This window comes from Adiantum capillus-veneris, chromosome 16 (genome assembly GCF_014529385.1).
Source record: "Adiantum capillus-veneris isolate H3 chromosome 16, ASM1452938v2, whole genome shotgun sequence".
NCBI lineage: Eukaryota > Viridiplantae > Streptophyta > Polypodiopsida > Polypodiales > Pteridaceae > Adiantum > Adiantum capillus-veneris.
In genome coordinates this window covers 126,366,731-126,387,649 of record NC_140946.1, presented here as the reverse complement: position 1 = coordinate 126,387,649, position 20,919 = coordinate 126,366,731, and the positions used below count along the sequence as shown (strand labels likewise).

The following is a 20,919-nucleotide window of genomic DNA, read 5'->3' as shown; positions in this document are numbered from 1 at the left end:
TTGTGCTTCAAATCATCATGCAAATCATTATCATTCAAATCATCATCATGCTTCACACAATCATGCAAATCCTGTGTATCATCCTTTGGAGAAGAAGAGACTGAGACAGTCTCCTTTCCCTGATTCTGTGCAAAGTACGCCTGTACTTGAGAAAAAAGTCGCAACATCTCTTTGTTTTGTTGGTCGCTCTGTTCTTGTATTGCTTTTTTTTCTGCTTTGTCTTTTGCGTGTCTGCGATCCATTTCTGCTTCTCTTGCTTTGGCTTCCAAGCGTGCTTTCTCGCTCTTACGCGCTATGGCTCCCATTCTTTCTTGGGACTGACGCTCTATGGCTGCCATCTTTTCCTCGTAGTCACACTCTATTTCTGCTTTTCGTTCGGCATCTCTTGCTTTGTCTGCTAACTTCTTGTCAATCATCCTCTTGTCGAAAGCCTCCATAGGAGTTAGTGCAATCGGTGTCATAGATGGGGAAGGGTCAGAAAAACCTCCTGGTGGGGAAAATTCTTCTTCGCCTCTCTCATGCTCATCACTTCCAAGCGAAGTATCCATTTCGCTTCGAGTGATGACCATTCTGAAGTCGTGGGTTCTTGTGGGTCTTGGGGTCTTAAGTTCAGGAGGAACTTGGGTTCTTGCGGATCTTGGGTTCTTAAGTTCACGAGGAACTTGGGTTCTTGGGGGTCTTGGGTTCTTGCGGGTCTTGGGTTCTTGCGGTGCGGGTCTTGGGTTCTTGAGGTTTTCTTTCGCTTGCAAATCGCGTTGGAGAAGAATCTTCTCTTCACCCGAGTTCTACCCTTTTCTGCGGGCGCACCCCTTGGCGGCCTTGCGCTCACACCAAGGTTGCTTTTTCCCACCTCACGTCGATTGGCCGGCCACTAAGTACACAGTCCACTCTCAATGAGTGAAAAGAGACACAAGGGGAGGCTGGACAAGCCCTTCTTTCTTGGGATTCCTGTCACTCTTCAACAAAACACGATTAGGAATCGCCACGCCCAAGTAAACTTGGGTTCGTGCGATCACAACAAGCAAAAAAATTATTGTGGTTCTTGTGGTTCTTTCCTTGAGTAATGCAGAACACTTCCAAAGCTCTGATACCAATGTTAGGTGCAACGGAATGAATGTTGTATTTTCTCAAGATTAGTGATCTTTATTGCTCAAGGTTCCTTCTAGTTCTTTAGGGAACGAGAGAGCTTTCCGTCTTGTAGAGTGTTGTGGTCACGAACAAAGTGAGTGGATATTGTGCGTACAAGTGAATGAGACTAAGAGAAGGAGAGAGAAGAGATACAACACCCGAGAGGTTGTAAAACCCTCCTCCGAAGGCCCCACTCTCGTCAACGAGAGTGGTCTATTCTTTGATTGCACAAAGGTGTACAATGCGAATGCAATGGACTGATGCAAGTTGGGCTATGCCGATGACGACGACGGTGATGATGACGACGACTTGATGGCTGACATCTGGGATCTTCTAATCGCTGAATTCGGGACTGTTTCGGTGGCTGAAAATGACTGTTTTGGCTGCGTTTTCTTGGCTGAAAAATGAGGTTTCTTAGGGCTGAAAACTGATGGTCTTTACGGGCTGAATCTGCTACACTTTAGGTGAATAATGCCGGTCTTAATTTGCTGCTGAAATCCAAAAACGCCAGGGGCTGAAATTGGTCCTTCTGTCGCCGGGGTTCTGCAAATGCAAAAACGCTAGGCTGATCTGCTGTGTCGTGATGACGCCGGGGCTGATCTGCTGTGCACAAATCGCCAAGGCTGATCTGATGCAAAAACGCTAGGTCTTCTGTGGAGAAAACGCCAGAGTAGTCGCGGGGGTTGGTCTTGCTGAGAAGTTGCCTGTTGAGCAAGGTGCTCCTGTTGCCTCTTCTGCCAAAAAGTGCTAACTTGGGTTTGCTTATATAGAAACTTAGCAAAATTGCCCTACCTACTTTTGTAGGAAAGTCACTTAAAAATAATAAGTGAAAATCCCAATAAATAGGAAAATAGGCTAAATGCACTGGAAAATTCCCCTAACTGATGCTAATGGATTCTGATGGGAATTCCGATGATCATGTTGTGTGCAACCGGAGGATATGCATCTATGCTAAGTGACTGGGCATGCACGGTCTACGAATAGACTCACAAAAGTGCCAGAACACTGCTAAATCTGAACTGACTGAACCCTGCTGTGGTGTAGCTTGTCTACGGACACATAGGGTTGGGATGTGTCACGTGACAGCCGAGGCGGGCCATACTCTCTGTCTAAATCTTCGTTGTGATCCCTGCCCGCATCTCCAAATGCAGAGGGAATCGACTGATCCTTGCGTGAAGCCATAGGTGCCGCGGAAAAAAAGATTGGGATCGGATTTCCCGTAGAAGAGAAATCGGCCGTGCTTTGAAGACTTGGACACTCCAAGTCAGGAATCAATCGCGACAGCACCAAATAACCACTTCAAAACAATTCACAGATCACAATAGATTGCACTGGCCCGGTGGAGTTCCGTGCCTAGAGATATTGGCCCCAAAGACTGGCGCCCCTTTCGGTGCTTCTTTTTGTATTTATCAGTTCAAAGTACAAGAGAGTGGGTCGGGATTCACTCTCAGACTCTACGTCCAGATGCTCTGAGAAGTGAATGCCCAAACCACTTATTTAAAGTTACAAGGGATGCCCAAAGGGGCGCTTTAAAACAAGTCAAATAAAATACCCCCAAAAAGAAATCAACAAGTAAAGTTGCCACAAACTTTACTTCCACAGGGGTGCTTTAAAACAAGTCAAATAAAATACCCCCAAAAAGAAATCAACAAGTAAAGTTGCCACAAACTCGTAACAATGATAATGGCAAAACGACAGAGATGCTGATGGTACTGTTGGAAAAACGCCAAGGAGTGCTTGTGATGCGGATACTTGTACTACAAGTACTTGGAATATGAGTGGAGAGGTGACCCTACATAGGTAAAAGTAGCTAAGTCGAGCAAGCTCATAAAAAAACCCACGACTTGCTAAAATGTTGATATATGTCACTTATAAAAATAAGTTATTAAACTCACTTATAAGCGGTGCTCATATGCAGATACTACCTAGGCCGCATACTAACGATCAGTATGGGAACACTCCCCAGTGCCTACACCTACTAGCAGACACTGGTCGTGCTCATGTGCAATCAAAGGGTATGCAACTACTCTAAAGTGCCTAATCATGTAGGTCCTGTGTACATGCTCAGAAGGGTGCATACATGCTCAGAAGGGTGCCAGAAGTTAGAACACTTCCTACATTGTCTTAAACCAAGCCCAGATCAACGGTGGGAGTAACTTGGGCCATTGATCCCTCGAGTCCACCCCGTGTGCTTTATTGACAAGTGTTGAAGAAAACACCTACCCCGCGGATGTTCATTGAAGATGAACTTAATGATGTGATCGAGCGACGAGTCAACCAATATTGCAGACCACGAAGCATTCAAAGAGACACAGCAAGAGAACAGACTACCCTGGTTATTTGGGTCGACAGTCTTCTTTTGCAAATGCACAAAAAGCCAAGAAGCGTGTACGCTTCGAGGGTGTATCTAGCTCGTCCTCATCTTCTTCTGGTAGCTCCGACAGCTCTTCCTCTTTTGATTCCAGTGATGAGGACAGAAAGGGCAAGAAATGACGAAAGATCCAAAACACCGAAGAACAAGAAGACGACCAAGAAAAACCGATCCCACCGAAGATCTCGAAAACTTTCTGACAGTTCTGAAAAGGATTCATCCTCTTCTAAGAGCTCGGACCCTGATGACCAAATGTTTCATGTGAACTATGAACTGTTTTGAAGTGGTTATTTGGTGTTGTCGTGGTAGATACTACCCACAGCAGATCTTCGCCGTACCGTCGAGTCAGCCAGCCTTTACAGTTTCAGCTCGCTGTTTTCAGTTTTCAGCATTTGCGTTTTCAGCGCATCATCATCGAGTCGCCATCCTTGCCCACAAAGTGTCAGAGATTAGCAGAAAGTCAACATTTTGCAAATTTCAACTTTTCAGCCCTAGAGTTTTCAGTTTTCAGCCTGTCCTCGTCGTCGCCGTCATTGTCGACATCATCGGCAAAGTCCATTGCATCTAGACCATTGTACCAGATTTATGCAATCTATAGCATAGACCTCTCTCGCCATAGAGGGGGGGCCTTGGAGGAGGGTTTGAGAACCGTTTGGTGTCGTATTCTTCTCTCTCTTCTCTCAGTCTCAGCACATTCATTCACAATAGCATTCGCTTTGTTTGTGATCATTACACTCTCTCTCTAAAGGAACGGAAGGCCCTCCCTTCCGTAAGTAAAAGGAACCTGTTATGTCCCGCTCACACGAGAGGGGATCTAGCCCAGATGCTGTCGGGATAGACGTCCAGTATCCGGCCGGACGTAGTGTGAACACAGCACGGCCAGTGTGGCCGGCCATTATTATAAAAGGGAGGCCAAGGCCTCATTTACAGTTATCGACCCCCATTGGCAGAGTGCCAGTGGTTAGCCCACGAGGCCATGAGAGCGCGAGGTCACCTCGAGGAGGTGAGGCCGGGTGGAATGGGACACTCGGTCTTACAGGTGCACGCCTACGTCCTCGGACGCTGGCCCAGCACGGGGGAGCTGTAACCGGCCTGTTAACTTCAAAAAGGGCGGTAGACTTTACTTCAAACCTTGATTTAGCTTTCACCCATTATTAGTCGTCTATTCTACCTGTGCTATAATGACACAAGAGAGGGGAATGGGATACACATGCTAGAATGAATTTGTACGCGAGTCAGACGCTAGATTGGCCCCTAAATAGGCGCCCCTTTCGGTATTTCTTTATTCTTTTACAGTTAAGAGGAAGTACAAAGAGTGCTTATAGCACGTATCCCGTAGTTCTTAACCTGTAGCCCGCAGTTTCTATCCTGTTTGGAGGAATTTGGACAGCATAACAATGCAGAACCCTGCCCAAAATAGTCTGCAAGTAGGGAATCCTAAGGAGACCACTGTCCTTGTCCCGATTCCACCTTTAATTGACCAAAACAGGGCATAACCAGCCTCTGTAATTTCTGGTTATTGACTGGTTTTTCTTTGTTTTCAGCTCCCTATAGCCCCTGCACTATTCCCTGCACCTTGGGCTAGTTGCCCCTTGAATCTGGAAGGATTTAGGGCATCGAAACAGCCCCAAACCTACAAAAATCAGAGTTCCGGGAATCCTAATCTGTATCCAGCAATACAACACCTGTTTTGCCTAAATTTTGGTTGCACAACGGCTCCAAAATTGACCCAAAATTCTTTACTTTAGAGACACACACAGAGAACTTTGCAAAGGAAACCTGCGACGGGAATTAACACTTGAATACACACACGGCTCGGAAGCTAGAATGCCCCGAGTAGACGCCGACAACCTGTAGGCCCCAAAATTGGCACCCCTTTCGGTATTTCTTTATACTTTGAGAGGGTAAATTTACAAAGTAGAGTCTTGGGAATGCTTTGTCTATATCCAACTAGATACCACTTGATTTGGCCAAATTTCGGTAGCATAACAACCCCAAAACTTGCGCGAAACCAATTCCCCTGCTGGAACTCACTTCCACTGGCATAAACCCTTTGATTCCAACCCAAAAAGAGCAATTACAGCTCGTTGGAATTTCTGGTTTTTCACTTGTTTTGAGCCCCAACACTTTCCAAAAGTGTTCTCTGACAATTGGGCATTGTTCCCAATGCATTTGGCATCCATACGGCTGCAAAACAGTAAATTTCAGACCGCTGTATTTTCTGGTTAGGACCTGTTTTTGACCTAATTTCAGTTGTCGACTGTCCCTGCACTGTTCCCAATGCCTTGGACTACGTGCCCCTTGATTCTGGCATGATTCCGAGCACAAAACAGTCCCAAAACAGCCCAAAATCAGCAATAAAACAGTGCTGATTTTTGTGTGTTTACTTGAGAGGTTATCACCCTCTCGTTTCCCTGCTTTGGAGTAGCAGTTAGCTACTCCTGTTCCTGTTCAGGGAGGCTCTTGCCTCAGCAATAGAGCATCAAACCACAAGACTGTACATGGTCAATCTGATGAGCCCACTAGAGGGGCATAACCATAAAGAATAGGGGAGAGAGAGCAGTGAGAGGTGTGCAGGTCATGACATCCTGCACCTCACTGTACATAGAGGGTAAGCCAACACTCCATTGAAGCTCTCCCACCTGTGACAGCACTCAAAAACGAGCTCACAGCTGAAAATCACGTTTTTGCCTTCTCTTTAAGCAGTAAACTGGCCTCAGAGTGCCAAGTGTCACTCATTTGTGCATTTTCCCGCTCTAGACCCTCGGGTCTAAAAATATCACACCTGTAGCCTCTGTTGACTTGGCCACAGAGTAACAAAATGATCCCCATGTCAAACTGCACGTAATGACGCAAAGACATTTTGTCGTCCAAAAATAGCAATCCCTAAAATTTAGTAGTTTCTACCATTACATTCTTCTAGGTCATCTGACCCTCTTTGTACACTGCAGCCACACCCAGAACTGAAATGTAGCCTATATAGCAAAGGATTCCGCTTTGGCTAGCCAATGACCCCACTTTGGCTAACCATAGTCCTTGTCCAACCTTAGTGCTCTTTAGCGCTCAGGCCTGGACTCTCTCTGAACAGTTCCACACTGGCTATGCAATGCAGGGCAGTTAGATTTCCAGAGGGGTGTTTCCAAAAGGTAAAACAAACGAAATTCCCCAAAGAAAGAAAATAAACAAAAATGGAATTGCCACTGGATGGTGACATACCCCCCTCTTGAAATCTCAAACGTCCTCGTTTGCACCTATGTCGTACATGCTTACAGTCACCACTCGGATGTCCGAACACCGTGTCGACACATGTACGACACATACATGCTCATAGTCAACACCTTGTTGACACATGTATTGCCTGCGTGTGATCCCTGTCCCAATGACATAGTGGAAGCGTCACACTCTGTCATTGCTTTGAGTCGATAACTTTCCAATGACAAAATGGAAGCGTCACATTTTGCCACTGTCTTTTAGTACACGTTGGATCCAGTAACCTTTCGAGCATACCCAAACCAACAGTTTAAGAATGCAATTACACATGTACTCTTCAATAGAAATAATTGTTGTTACCCTTGACAAACTGACAAGAAATACTCACTTCTATAGCACTAAACAAACTTTTGGACATTCCATAAGAGCAATTGCCAAACTGACAATCTGTACAGCTCTAACATTCATGTAACATGCACTTCATTTGAGCTCACTGTAAGTAGCATGTACATCATTTATTTCAGAAGCCATTGTCACACTAACAATCCATGTAGCTCTGAATCTCAAGGGGTCAAGGTAGGTTGCAAACCAAGGTTTTAAGTTCCCATACTTTTAATGACTCTGCAAGTTCACTTTTTTCCATCCACTTGGCATCCAGAGGTGAATAGCTTTTGAACTTTACCAAACAGCACCTTGCAACCTTACCTTTTCTTTTCTTTCTTTATGTGCCAAAATCTGTTCCGAGACCAAGATCTTGTCAAGTTCCTCGGCTTCCGGCTAATCTTCAGCTGGCATATCTTCTAGCACATCACCCACATAGGGTCTGAGAAGACTCACGTGAAACGCATTGTGAATCTTCCAACTCTCAAGCAATTTCAGCCTTTATGCAATTCACTGATTTGCATACTGAGCATCGAAAACAATCTTTCTCTACTCTTCATCTTGATCTTTGGAGATTAACCTGTGATCTACCCTTATACTGTCACTTTTATTGGGCTGAGAATTTTCTTTTTGACCCAATTTTGGCAGCATAACTGTAGTAGAAACCTTCACAACCAAAAATCCACATATCCAAGTGATTAATCATCCACGCATAATAGAGCACTTTTGCAAACCTGTCCTGGAAATTCAGCACGCTGAATTCTCTGCTTTTAGCTCCTAAAATGCTCCAGATCACTTGTATTACTGTCCTCTAGCTTCGCTGAAGCTCTTGGGACAAAAAGGCATCAAATAGGGTCAAAACCCTAAATCTGCAGAAAAATACAGCAAGCTGTATTTTCTTCTTTCAGGCTCTGTTTTGCGTGCCAATCGCACCAATTCGTTGCCTTTGATCTTCTGCATCAGTAGGACTACTTGCCCTTTGATTTACACGAGATTTCTCGCAAGAAATCTTGTTAAATAATCCTGTACCTGTTTTGAATTAGCCTTTAGCTAATTTAGTACCTGTATGAAATCATTCCAAGTGGAAGGAGTCTGTCCTTGTAACAACAGTGTATTCCACCACTGACTTGCATTTTTTTTTTCAGAAAAGTGGCAGCTTTTCTGACTTTAAATGCTCCTTCCAACAAATGCTTTGTCAAACTGTTCGAGGAAAGAGAAAACCTTTGTCCTCTCATCAAAGCCATTGAATGTGTCAATGGACTCACTGATCATCTTCTTTGTATGGCTTTAGCTTATCCATTGACTCCAAATTGTCAAAAGAGACAGTTTGCATAATGGGTACACCTGTGGGAGCCATCTGTACTCCCTGGCCAGTAACATGTTGATGTTCAGGTGTCATATTCACTGATGGGATTGAAAAACCAGCCATACCCAAGTTGCCTTGTGACACCCCAAACTGACCTTGTGTGCCCTGAAATCCTGGGTGCAAACCAATGTTTGCATACATGGGGTTGGGCACCATGCCTTGCATACCCCTAAACACTGTTCCTGGCATGCCAAAACTGCCTTGAACTTGATGTGCTATTGATGAAGATTGTATGAACTCCATAAATCTTGGATTGCTTGAACATGGTCACAGCAATAACAACCTGCAAAGCTTTCTCTGCTTTGCCTGAACTCTCGCCAATTTCATGTGCAGTTGGAATAGGCCGTCTATCCTCTGAAGAGGAACCCTCTTCCTTGTTGCCATCCATCCTGTATCCAAAGAAAGACTCGTAGCCTTTCTCACCTGTATCCAAAGAAAAACTCTGGTAGCCTTTCTCACCTGTAAATCCACACAAAGACTCGTAGCCTTTCTCACCTGTATCCAAAGAAAGACTCTCGTAGCCTTTCTCACATGTAAATCCACTCGATCTACTTTCAAACTCTCTGTGTTTTCAAGGTCATCCCAAACTCTCTCTGTGCCTTTAACCCAAACTGACCAAGGCTAAAGTGATTTAATCCCGTCGATGGAACCAGTAACTGGCCTGTTAACTTCAAAAAGGGCGGTAGACTTTACTTCAAACCTTGATTTAGCTTTCACCCGTTATTAGTCGTCTATTCTACCTGTGCTATAATGACACAAGAGAGGGGAATGGGATACAGATGCTAGAATGCATTCGTATGCGAGTCAGACACTAGATTGGCCCCTAAATAGGCGTCCCTTTCGGTATTTCTTTATTCTTTTACAGTTAAGAGGAAGTACAAAGAGTGCTTATAGCACATATCCCGTAGTTCTTATCCTGTATCCTGCAGTTTCTATCCTGTTTGGAGGAATTTGGGCAACATAAGAACGCAGAACCCTGCCCAAAACAATCTGCAAGTAGGGAATCCTAAGGAGACCACTGTCCTTGTCCCGATTCCACCTTTAATTGACCAAAACAGAGCATAACCAGCCTCTGTAATTTCTGGTTATTGACTGGTTTTTCTTTGTTTTCAGCTCCCTATAGCCCCTGCACTGTTCCATGCACCTTGGGCTAGTTGCCCCTTGAATCTGGAAGGATTTAGGGCATCGAAACAGCCCCAAACCTACAAAAATCAGAGTTCCGGGAATCCTAATCTGTATCCAGCAATACAACACCTGTTTTGCCTAAATTTTGGCAGCACAACGGCTCCAAAATTGACCCAAAATTCTTTACTTTAGAGACACACACAGAGAACTTTGCAAAGGAAACCTGCGACGGGAATTAACACTTGAATACACACACGGCTCGGAAGCTAGAATGCCCCGAGTAAACGCCGACAACCTGTAGGCCCCAAAATTGGCACCCCTTTCGGTATTTCTTTATACTTTGAGAGGGTAAATTTACAAAGTAGAGTCCTGAGAATCCTTTGTCTATATCCAACTAGATACCACTTGATTTGGCCAAATTTCGTTAGCATAACAACCCCAAAACTTGCGCGAAACCAATTCCCCTGCTGGAACTCACTTCCACTGGCATAAACCCTTTGATTCCAACTCAAAAAGAGCAATTACAGCTCGTTGGAATTTCTGGTTTTTCACTTGTTTTGAGCCCCAACACTTCCCAAAAGTGTTCTCTGACAATTGGGCATTGTTCCCAATGCATTTGGCATCCATACGGCTGCAAAACAGTAAATTTCAGACCGCTGTATTTTCTGGTTAGGACCTGTTTTTGACCTAATTTCAGTTGTCGACTGTCCCTGCACTGTTTCCAATGCCTTGGACTACGTGCCCCTTGATTCTGGCATGATTCCGAGCACAAAACAGTCCCAAAACAGCCCAAAATCAGCAATAAAACAGTGCTGATTTTTGTGTGTTTACTTGAGAGGTTATCACCCTCTCGTTTCCCTGCTTTGGAGTAGCAGTTAGCTACTCCTGTTCCTGTTCAGGGAGGCTCTTGCCTCAGCAATAGAGCATCAAACCACAAGACTGTACATGGTCAATCTGATGAGCCCACTAGAGGGGCATAACCATAAAGAATAGGGGAGAGAGAGCAGTGAGAGGTGTGCAGGTCATGACATCCTGCACCTCACTGTACGGGTAAGCCAACACTCCATTGAAGCTCTCCCACCTGTGACAGCACTCAAAAACGAGCTCACAGCTGAAAATCACGTTTTTGCCTTCTCTAAGCAGTAAACTGGCCTCAAAGTGCCAAGTGTCACTCATTTGTGCATTTTCCCGCTTTAGACCCTCGGGTCTAAAAATATCTCACATGTAGCCTCTGTTGACTTGGCCACAGAGTAACAAAATGATCCCCATGTCAAATTGCACGTAATGATGCGAAGACATTTTGCCGTCCAAAAATAGCAATCCCTAAAATTTAGGAGTTTCTGCCATTGCATTCTTCTACGTCATTTGACCCTCTTTGTACACTGCAGCCACACCCAGAAATGAAATGTAGCCTATGTAGCAAAGGATTCCGCTTTGGCTGGCCAATGACCCCACTTTGGCTAACCATAGTCCTTGTCCAACCTTAGTGCTCTTTAGCCCTCAGGCCTGGACTCTCTCTGAACAGTTCCACACTGGCTATGCAATGCACGGCAGTTAGATTTCCAGAGGGGTGTTTCCAAAAGGTAAAACAAACGAAATTCCCCAAAGAAAGAGAAAATAAACAAAAATGGAATTGCCACTGGCTGGTGACAGGAGTGTCGGATGGTGGCTATGGTCGGGTGGTTCGTCCGACGCGTATCTGTAGGCAGTGTGTGTAGCCGACGCGTATCTGTAGGCAGTGTGTGTAGCCGGCAGATCCTTTCACCTCGTTCGTTTCATGGTATCAGAGCCAGCTTGGCTACACGAGAGATTGTGTGCACACCTACAGGCTGGTTCGAGTCAGATAATCATTGTTTTATGCAATTTTTGATGAATTAACTGTTTAACTGATTATTTTCTTCTCATAAGCTTGTGTGCAGGTGAAATTTAATGGGTTGCTCGGTGATTTTTTATAGAATTCAGCAATCTAGCAGATGGGAGTGCTGGAAATTGAAAGGTTTCTGATAAATTTTACTGATTTTCGATGAAAATCAGAGAATTGCTTCTTAATTTACTGAATTTAGACTAAATTCAGCATACAACGCATTTAACATCTCTGTGTAAATCCCTCTCTGTGTAAGTCCCTTTGTGCGAAGCATAGAGAGAGAGAGAGAGAGAGAGAGAGAGAGAGAGAGAGAGCTACCTCTCTTTGTGGGGCGGGCCTTGAGTCTGCAACAGAAGATGAAGAGGAACTGGCGTTGTTTTTTTCTCCAACGTGGATTGCAGGGGAACGTGACAGTGCTGGCTTTTCCAACATGGACGGCTTAATAGCGCTGGCATATGGCGTAGTCTTTTTTTTTGCGCTGGCAGTCTGTTGCTCGGTGATTTTTTATAGAATTCAGCAATCTAGCAGATGGGAGTGCTGGAAATTGAAAGGTTTCTGATAAATTTTACTGATTTTCGATGAAAATCAGAGAATTGCTTCTTAATTTACTGAATTTAGACTAAATTCAGCATACAACGCATTTAGCATCTCTGTGTAAATCCCTCTCTCGGTAAGTCCCTTTGTGCGAAGCATAGAGAGAGAGAGAGAGAGAGAGAGAGAGAGAGCTACCTCTCTTTGTGGGGCGGGCCTTGAGTCTGCAACAGAAGATGAAGAGGAACTGGCGTTTTTTTTTCTCCAACGTGGATTGTAGGGGAACGTGACAGTGCTGGCTTTTCCAACATGGACGGCTGAATAGCACTGGCATATGGCGTAGTCTTTTTTTTTGCGCCGGCAGTCTGCGTGGGTTATTTTTACTCGAGAGCTTTTTTTTTAAGGCACTTTAACTTAAGTGCTCCATTTTAATGGCCAAGACACTTTAATTTTTAAAGTCGGGTGTGAAACCTACATACATTATTAAAAAAACTCACTTACAGAGTTGCAGGAACTTACAAAGACCTTATTTCTTCAGTCTCTTGCTTCTCTCTCGCGCTTCCTCTCTCACACCTGCTCGCGCTCTCGTGCTCCCGCGCTCCTGCCATCACCTGCTCGCCTTCAGACGCTCACGCCGACGCATGGAGCTCCTCGAACTTCACTTTTTCACGATCGAAAAGTGCAAAAAAGGCTCGGTTTCGCGTGAATTTTCCAGTTTTTCACACACTTCGCCATGGATTCCTCCAGCTCATATGTGCAACGTCACGACGCGCCAGGTAACATCCAAATTCCATTCACGCATGCTCTCTACACATGGATTACAAGCACTTTCCAGAGTTTCGACCAACGTGTTACCGCTCTGGAAAACACGAATGTTCAAACGAACCTTCGCTTGGCCTCTCTCGAAGGGGTCGTACAAGGGCTCAGTTCCCAACTTTCTACTCTCGAAAATGTCTGAGTCGACGACTGCGCGTATTTCCGAGGGGGAAACCCATCTCCAGCAATTGCGGATGCAGATTGCTACTTTTGGGCGTTCGCAGAGTGGTCCGACTACCACAATTCCGTACAAAACTACAAATTTCTCAAGTGAAGAGGAGGAGTGTACGGAATTGGCCGTAAATAACTGGCTGGACCAGTGGACCACATACTTTGATCTCCATGGGGAGCATGATGAACGGAGGATTCAGACGATTCCTCTCTATCTGCGCAGCAAGGCGCTTACCTAGTGGCGTGACATGACAGAAAAGCCTACGACGTGGGCTGATTTTTGTGTGAAATTCAAGAGGGATTTCGCTAAAATGGACCCTTTGAAAGCGTATGCCAAACTGCAGAGTCTTTCGATGAAAACTCTGTCTTTTGATAAATATACGACAACTTTCAAAGAGGCGCTCACCTTCTGCAAGGTGGATTCTACGCATGCTGTGCACATGTATCTGCTGGGATTACATGAAGATTACCGTTGGGCCTTAATTAAGGATAAAGGCCCGATTGATGTCGAGGATGCAGTGGCAAAGGCCAGGACGTTCCACCCAACATAAGTCCAAATCACCGCCGAGATCTTCTCAGGAGAAGAAGAAAGCCAGAAATGCTTCAGTTGCTGATGCAGTGAAGAAGGGGGCTTGCTTCGGGTGTGGCCAGACGGGTCACCAAATCAAGGATTGCCCCAAGAAGAAGAAGACGCAGAAACCGCAATTCCGTCCTTCGGTTCAAATCCACGAGATCTCAGGTAACTCTGACGTTGTTCAAGTTGAAATCCATCATTTAGCGCACAGGTCATGCACTAATTGTACTTTTAGCACCAAAGTGTTTGATAAGCACGATCTTCTCCGTTTCCCCGGGAAGATCAATGGTCACGACGTGACCGTACTCCTTGATAATGGAAGCTCACACAATTTTGTGGATGCAAAATTGGTGCAGAAACTAAGCCTGCGGACGCGGGACAGTGACCATGAGTATCGCGTGAAGATGGCTCGTGGCGTGGATACGGATGTATGGAATCGGATGGTTCCAGACTTGTCGCTCGAGCTGGCTAATTACAAAGAGAACCTGGATTTCCACATCATGCGCCTGGACAGAGCAAATGTTATTTTAAGAATTCCATGGTTTTATGATAAACAAGACTCATTGTATATAGACTATGTACGTCACTCTCTTGTTTTTGTTAAACAGAACATGCCTAATGTATCTGTGTCGCTTTGTAATCAGAAGTCTGCAAATAATGGTTTTGCAATACCAGGTGTTACTGCTTTGGAAATGTATAAAGAAACAAAGTCTTCTGATGTTGACTTTTATCAATGTGTACCATCTGCTTGGTTTGATTCATTAGTGCTTGGTACTTCTATCACTGAATTTCGTAAAAATGTTTCATGTTCTTCTGTTGAACTTAGGGATTCCGACGAATCCAACCTTATCCGAGAAATCATGACTGATTTCAAGGATGTTTTTCCTGATGATCTACCTCCTGGCTTGCCGCCTTCGAGAGGAGTAGATCATGGCATTGAGTTGGTGGCTGGTAGTCGGCCCTTCTCAAAGCAACCCTATCGGTTTAGTAAAACCGAGGAGGACAAGATTCAGCGACAGCTAAAGGATTATCTCGACAGGGGTTTTGTTCGGCCTAGCAAATCCCCGGGGGGAGCGCCAGTGCTACTTTCTCGAAAGCAGGATAACACTATGCGCTTCTGCGTGGATTACAAGGGGTTGAATAAACTCATTGTCAAGAACAAGTATCCGCTCCCGCGCGTGGACGATCTGATAGATCGGCTCCATGGAGCATTGTATTTTACGAAGATAGACCTACGACTAAGCTATCATCAGATACGGATCAAACTGGAAGATAATCCTAAGACAGGCTTCCATACGCGTTATGGTCACTACGAGTTTTTGGTCTTGCCTTTTGGTTTGACCAATGCTCCAGCTACGTTCCAGCAGATGATGAATGATCTGCTGAGACCATTTTTAGGCAACTTCATTGTTGTATTTCTCGATGATATCTTGATCTATAGCTGAAGTTTGTCTGAACACCTAGTGCATATACGCACTGTTCTCAAAGTACTAAGAACTCAGAAGCTTTATGCTAAGGCTTCTAAATGTGAATTCTTTAAGAAAGAGCTTCTGTACTTGGGTCACATCATTACTCACGATGGAATTCGCGTCGACCCTGAAAAATTGTTCCGGAACGGCGTTCCGTTCCCATCTCTGTTTCGGGAAAGGGACTCGTCCGGAACACCGTTTCGGAACGTTTGGGCTGTGTTCCCCCCGTTCCCTGTTACAATGGCACCAAACTCTGCAGTTGGTCAAGGAGATGCCTCGGATGGACGTGTCATTCCCCAAGAATTTTGCATTGTTCAACACGAGATATGTAATGTCAAATGCATTGTCAGATGCATTGCGGGTGGATATATTATTATTCTAACAACTTGGTTGTCACATGCACATCTAACCCTATGTGCCTGTGGACAAACTGTAACTCCTAATTCTAGGGTTCATGACAGCCTAAGAAGTGTTCTAGCATCCTCGTGAGCCTGTATGCAGGACCTACATGCCCAAACACTTTAGAGTAGTTGCATATGTCACAAACTGCTAAAAGCGTGTCAAGCCACTGAAGAACGGAGCCAACTTGCAAATCCAGGTCGAGGGGCCTAAACCCTAAGAAGAAGCAGTAGAAGGAGGTTTAACAACTTGCAAAGTCTTGCCGAGCGGCCTATTTTTAAAGAGGAGTTCCCACCAACTTATGGGACCCCATCCGATGGGGGCCCAAGTGACTAAAGGCAAAACAAGACCCACACACACACACACACACAACAAATATTGCAAGCGGATGATGATGCGGCAGGCCTGTACGAACAACCCACACATTACGTTGGCAATGCCACACACACACACAACAAATAGTGCAAGTGGATGATGATGCGGCAGGCCTGTATGAACAACCCACACATTGCGTTTGCAATGTTGACGTGGCACATGAACGGATTTTCACATTTTACGCTTGATGACGTGGCAGTTGTACGAATTCCGTGAAACACGTTGGCAGCTTTTAGCGTCAGTTTTTGGGACCAAATGCTTTAGACTTCATGCTTTTCATGTAAACTGCTTTTGAAGGGCCAAGGGCCTTTAAATATGAGCCAAGGGCTCATTCTCTAGCACGCTCCTGCATGGAGGTGCAAGGGATGGAGTACCAGTGTTGTACTGAGTTCAAGCAATATAAAGAAATATCGAAAGGGACGCCAAGGTTTGGGGCTAGTGCTCCTCTAAGGGTGGAACTCCACCACTCCACGTCTCGTGTGTCGTGTATCTCTTTCAGTTCAGTGGTTATTTGAAGTGCTTTAAGTTGTTCAGTCTATTCTTTTCCGTGTGCTCGTTCCCGTTACACCATACCCTTTGATTGGACATGAGCACAGCTAGTGTCTGCTAGGTGTTGGCACTAGAGGGTGTTCCCACAATTGCATTAGTATACCCAACCTAGGTATTTATATGCACGTGAAGCAGGTTACTTCTCAAGCATAAGTCAATACCCTCAATACCAGCACCAAATACCCGCAGTACCTAAGAATCTCCGGTGCTTCTGCATCAGATCAGCCTACAGCATCCCATCAGCACCAGCGTTTTCAGCCATAACCTCGTTGTACCGTCGCAGATCCAACCATCAATACCACTGTTTTCAGTTTTCAGCCCAAGACAGCTGATCAGCCAGCATTTTCAGATTCAGCCCTCAGATCAGCCAGTGTTTTTTCAGTTTTCAGCTCACCGCCAACATTGGCGATAGTAGGTCGCTCATCGCTTCATCATCAGATCGCAATTCCAAGCCAGATCAGCCCTAGCGTTTTTAGTTTCCAACCCTTAGCCTTGCAAATCCAAGCATCTACCGCAAGATCCGATCAGCATCTCAGCATCTAGGACCATTGTATCAGCATGTGAATTTTGTGCAATCTAAAGCAAATACCTCTGTAGCAATAGGGAGGGGGGCCCTTGGAGGGGGGTTTGGGACCCCATCTGGTGTTACTCTTTTCTCTCTCTTTCACTCACAGAACCTTCACTCGCAATATCATTCTCTCTTCTCTCTCTAGTCTTTGTGCATCTCTCATGAAGTAAAAGGAACCTTGAGTCCCCACCGAGCACTCATCCTGAGCATTCACCATCAATCACTTCCGCTGCAAATAACGAAGCATCCTCAAGACGGCAGCCCTGAGAGACATCACTCGTGTCTATTGGGTGGAACCCATGTGGGCAAGCACACGCGGGTTCTCAGAGCCCCCCCCCCCCCCCCCCGCGGGTCCTCAGACAAGCAAATACCCCTTTACCGTATATAGGTGACCCTTGCCCTCAACACTTGTATGGCATTAGCCATATACAACCAGACCCTCTACACACACTCCTCCAATGTTTTGAACTCTCCTCCCCAATTTTCCCTATCTAGGATCCCACCCTCTCTTTATGCTCTCTCCTTTGTCGCTTTGCATCTATGTTTTCCCTGTCTAGGGATTGCTATCTCCCCCTCATTATCCATGTGCAGTTTGTGTCGTGTAGGTTGAGGCCTAAGAGCAAAGCAGGTCTTATCCCTACACAAAGGGTTGTTTTGCTCGTTCAGGCTGATTCGGAGTAAGATCTCTAACGAGTTGTTCAAGTGCAGGTGGCTGTCCACACACGAACAGCATTATTAATGCCCGGATGCTGCCCTATTCATCATCCGATTCAGCTTTTCCACTGCCACTTTGACAGACGCTACCATGTATCAGAAACTGGCCAGTTCTCTCATTTGCTTACTAAACGCATGTTTTGACCTCAATTTTCTGTGTGGGAATTCTTAGATAAGGCAGTTGCTTTTGGAGATCGATTTTCCACAACAAACTGCTGACTCACTCGGACAACTACAGTCGATAGATGTTGCGAGGAGTCCAGTATCCAAGACAACTGCTGACTCACTCGGACAACTACAGTCGATAGATGTTGCGAGGAGTCCGGTATCCAAGACAAGCATATAGACATACAATATCACTTTGTTTTGAGTCTTTGAGAGAAAACTTTGGATGGTGCTATTTGAGCTTGTGTATCATTCGCCCTCTGATAACCCCGCTGACATCTTCACAAGACCTCTTCTTCAACAGATACTCACCCTTCAGTACTCCTGAATTGATTCCACGTCCACGAACTGAGAGGGGGTGTGAGTTTCACCTTCTCTGACCCCTCCAATGATGGCTCTGGAATATCCCATATCAGCACAAGGAGGATGTTTCGCCGCTGTGCCCAGACGAATACGAAGTACACGTACCTGCACAGGGCCTGTTCAGCTATGAAAATGCACACCCAGTTGGCTGGCTAGAGGCAGTACCCTAGTTTGCCTTGGTCTCAAAAAGGTGGTCGATGATGTTTACATCTGCGAGGCTATCTGCTGAGATGCGTGGGTGGCCTATTATAATGGTTTGGGTCACAGTTCCACATTCCAGTAATTCCCATCTTTTACTTCAGCTCTGTGATTTAAACCTCCAATTTGAAAATCTTTATCACCGGAGACTTTCCCTATGGTTTGTGATTACTAGATATCGAGGTTTTTCCACTGTCAAAAATGAAAATCAAAAGACACACACACACACATGCATTTCCCTATGGTTTGTGATTACTGGATATCATAGAGGTTTTTCCACTGTCAAAAATGAAAATCAAAAGATGCACACAGACAGAATATAAAACTAGCTGGCTTGTCATCAGCCATGATGACTAGAACTTGAGGGAGGGGGGGAGAGGGGGTTAGTTACAGAAATTTAAGCGAATGTTCAGTAAACCATAACCCTTCAGACTTATAAAAAGTAGAAACTATAGACAAGGCAATTCTCATATACAACAGAAAGAACCTGCAAAAAGTGACCAAAAAATGGTCAGAAACTAAATCCAAACTCCGAGGAAACTCAAGGATGGCCAGCCCTAGGCTACCAAGGTCATGCCCCTCCTATTGGAATCCCGAACGCAAGGCAGTACAGATAGGCATCTGACCTCTTAACACAAAGTAGCCCGCCAACTACACACTAACATGTAGGAGGATCACACTAGACCAATATGCCAGGACCAAGTGTCACAAACTAATTCAGCATGAATCGCAAGAGTCAGTCAACAAATAGCGATCAATCTTCTTCCCATTATGACAGTGCACAGGCAGCTCCCATCACAATGCTGTACAGATTATATAACTCACCTCTACAAAATTTGTGAATTTGGGATCTCTGTTTACAACCAACCGATGAACCTGCAAACAGATGTATGAAAAGAGAACTTTAAAACACGAGATGGGATGAATCTTACAGACATGCATTCTAAAACTATCTATGCAGTCAACTACTACACGACAGCCAAAAACATAAAACCTCGATCCAAATGTTTCTGGTCATGCTACGACTTTGGGTTACAATTCTCCACTTTAGATAAAAACAATGCATCCTTAATTTTATGAAGCAACGTGACATGAGCCCAAAACTGCTACAGAAAGAAGACAAGACTTTAACGTTAAAATTTTATTCAGAGGGCACAGTGATGGCATGCCTGTGAAAGAGTAGCAACAAATGTAATTATTTACCTCATACTCTAGCTTGTGCTTCTCAGAATCCTCTAAAGGAATATAATATTTCGCAAGCCGTGTTTTGCCTTGCCGGTTCTGCAGCAAAATGAACCGAATCTGCAGAAAAACACAATGTTTAAAGGATATTCTGTGAAGCAAGCGAGAGCAAAACATCTCTGAAAATTTTTTGCTTCAAACACAATGAGAAAGCTATATATCTGCTCGGGAATGTGGGAAATTACGTGCGCACTCCTGAGTTAAAAATTTGCATGCGGAATACCATATAATTGCAAAATTACTTAACGCACTTGTGTCCAGATTACAATCTCCGTGGCACTACCCCAAGAATGCAGGAAAGAAACGCTAGGACAGGCAAAGAATAGCAAATCTACTAGCAACAGGGACCAAAATCAAAATCGTGGCATTTTCTTGACGGAGAATGAGCTTTGCTCGACTGAATGAAGAGAAGCTGACTTGACTTCAAACTTGCCAGACTGAAGCTAGGTGCTCACCATGGCGGGGAAGGAGAAGTAGAAGAAGCTGAAGCGCGATGAACCACAGATCCAAGCAAACAAGGCCTGCCCCGGTTGTGAGAGAATCAGAGGCAGGCCGAAACGTAAGCTGTCATCGAAGTAATGAAACTTTTTTGTCCTGCGACTTAGAGCCGGGTCCCCTTAGTATTGGTGAGATTAACAAGGGTTGAGTTTTTTTGCAAGATAGTCCCAATGAAGAAACTTTATACAATTTTTTCTGAATCTCTCCTCTCCTCTCTTCTCTCTATCTATATTCTGTATACTAGTATGGCCCTCTCTCTCTCTCTCTCTCTTTCTCTCTCCCTCTTTATCATGCACAGAGGCTCGTTTTGGACTTTAGCCTTGAGCTCGCAGCTCTCGACATGTGTAAAGGGCACTTTCACTGCCGTTATAGAATAGAATACATATACAAAAAGATAGAGAGCTGGCAAAAACGATGCAGAGCTCACCGCCCGCCACATGTCCCTCGAGGCTCTCTCTCCCTCCCTCTCCCCCGTCTGGAAGATGGGTCACGCACTTGCATAAAGAAAAGGAGGCCTAGTGCAACCTATTAAGATTGTTATCACACACGTTGTGCGGGTGAATGTCTAATTGAGATGGAAAACAAGGTAAAAGCTCGCAATGGCATTCTAAAACAATAAAATGGAAAGGAATTAAAGTCATATGAGGCTCTTAAAGGAAGGGACCCATTGACAAACTAAAAAGAAAGAAGATTTTGAAGCTCAAATTGTATTGTGCCCGTATTCAATTGTTTTTGTTTATTGTAACCCATTGTTGGAGATGATTGTGAGAATTGGGCCAATTTAAATGTCTCTTTGTGAATTGAAACAATGATTCCCTCTTCTTAGGTAGCAAGTCAATCAT

At 44.8% G+C, this 20,919-nt stretch overlaps 1 protein-coding gene across 1 annotated transcript in view; it reads right to left on the bottom strand.

Moving 5' to 3' along the window:
- The window catches only part of LOC147439830 (SNARE-like superfamily protein), a 44,371-nt gene extending 24,171 nt beyond the window's left edge, over positions 1-20,200 (bottom strand). Inside the window, exons 1-3 of the mRNA XM_086485570.1 lie at positions 20,035-20,200; positions 19,541-19,639; positions 19,163-19,213 (exon numbers count right to left, since the gene is read on the bottom strand). Coding sequence (XP_086341696.1) covers positions 19,163-19,213; positions 19,541-19,639; positions 20,035-20,037 — 153 coding nt within the window. The 5' untranslated portion in view covers positions 20,038-20,200. The remainder of the gene's footprint in view (positions 1-19,162; positions 19,214-19,540; positions 19,640-20,034) is intronic.
- Positions 20,201-20,919: the final 719 nt, after the last annotated feature.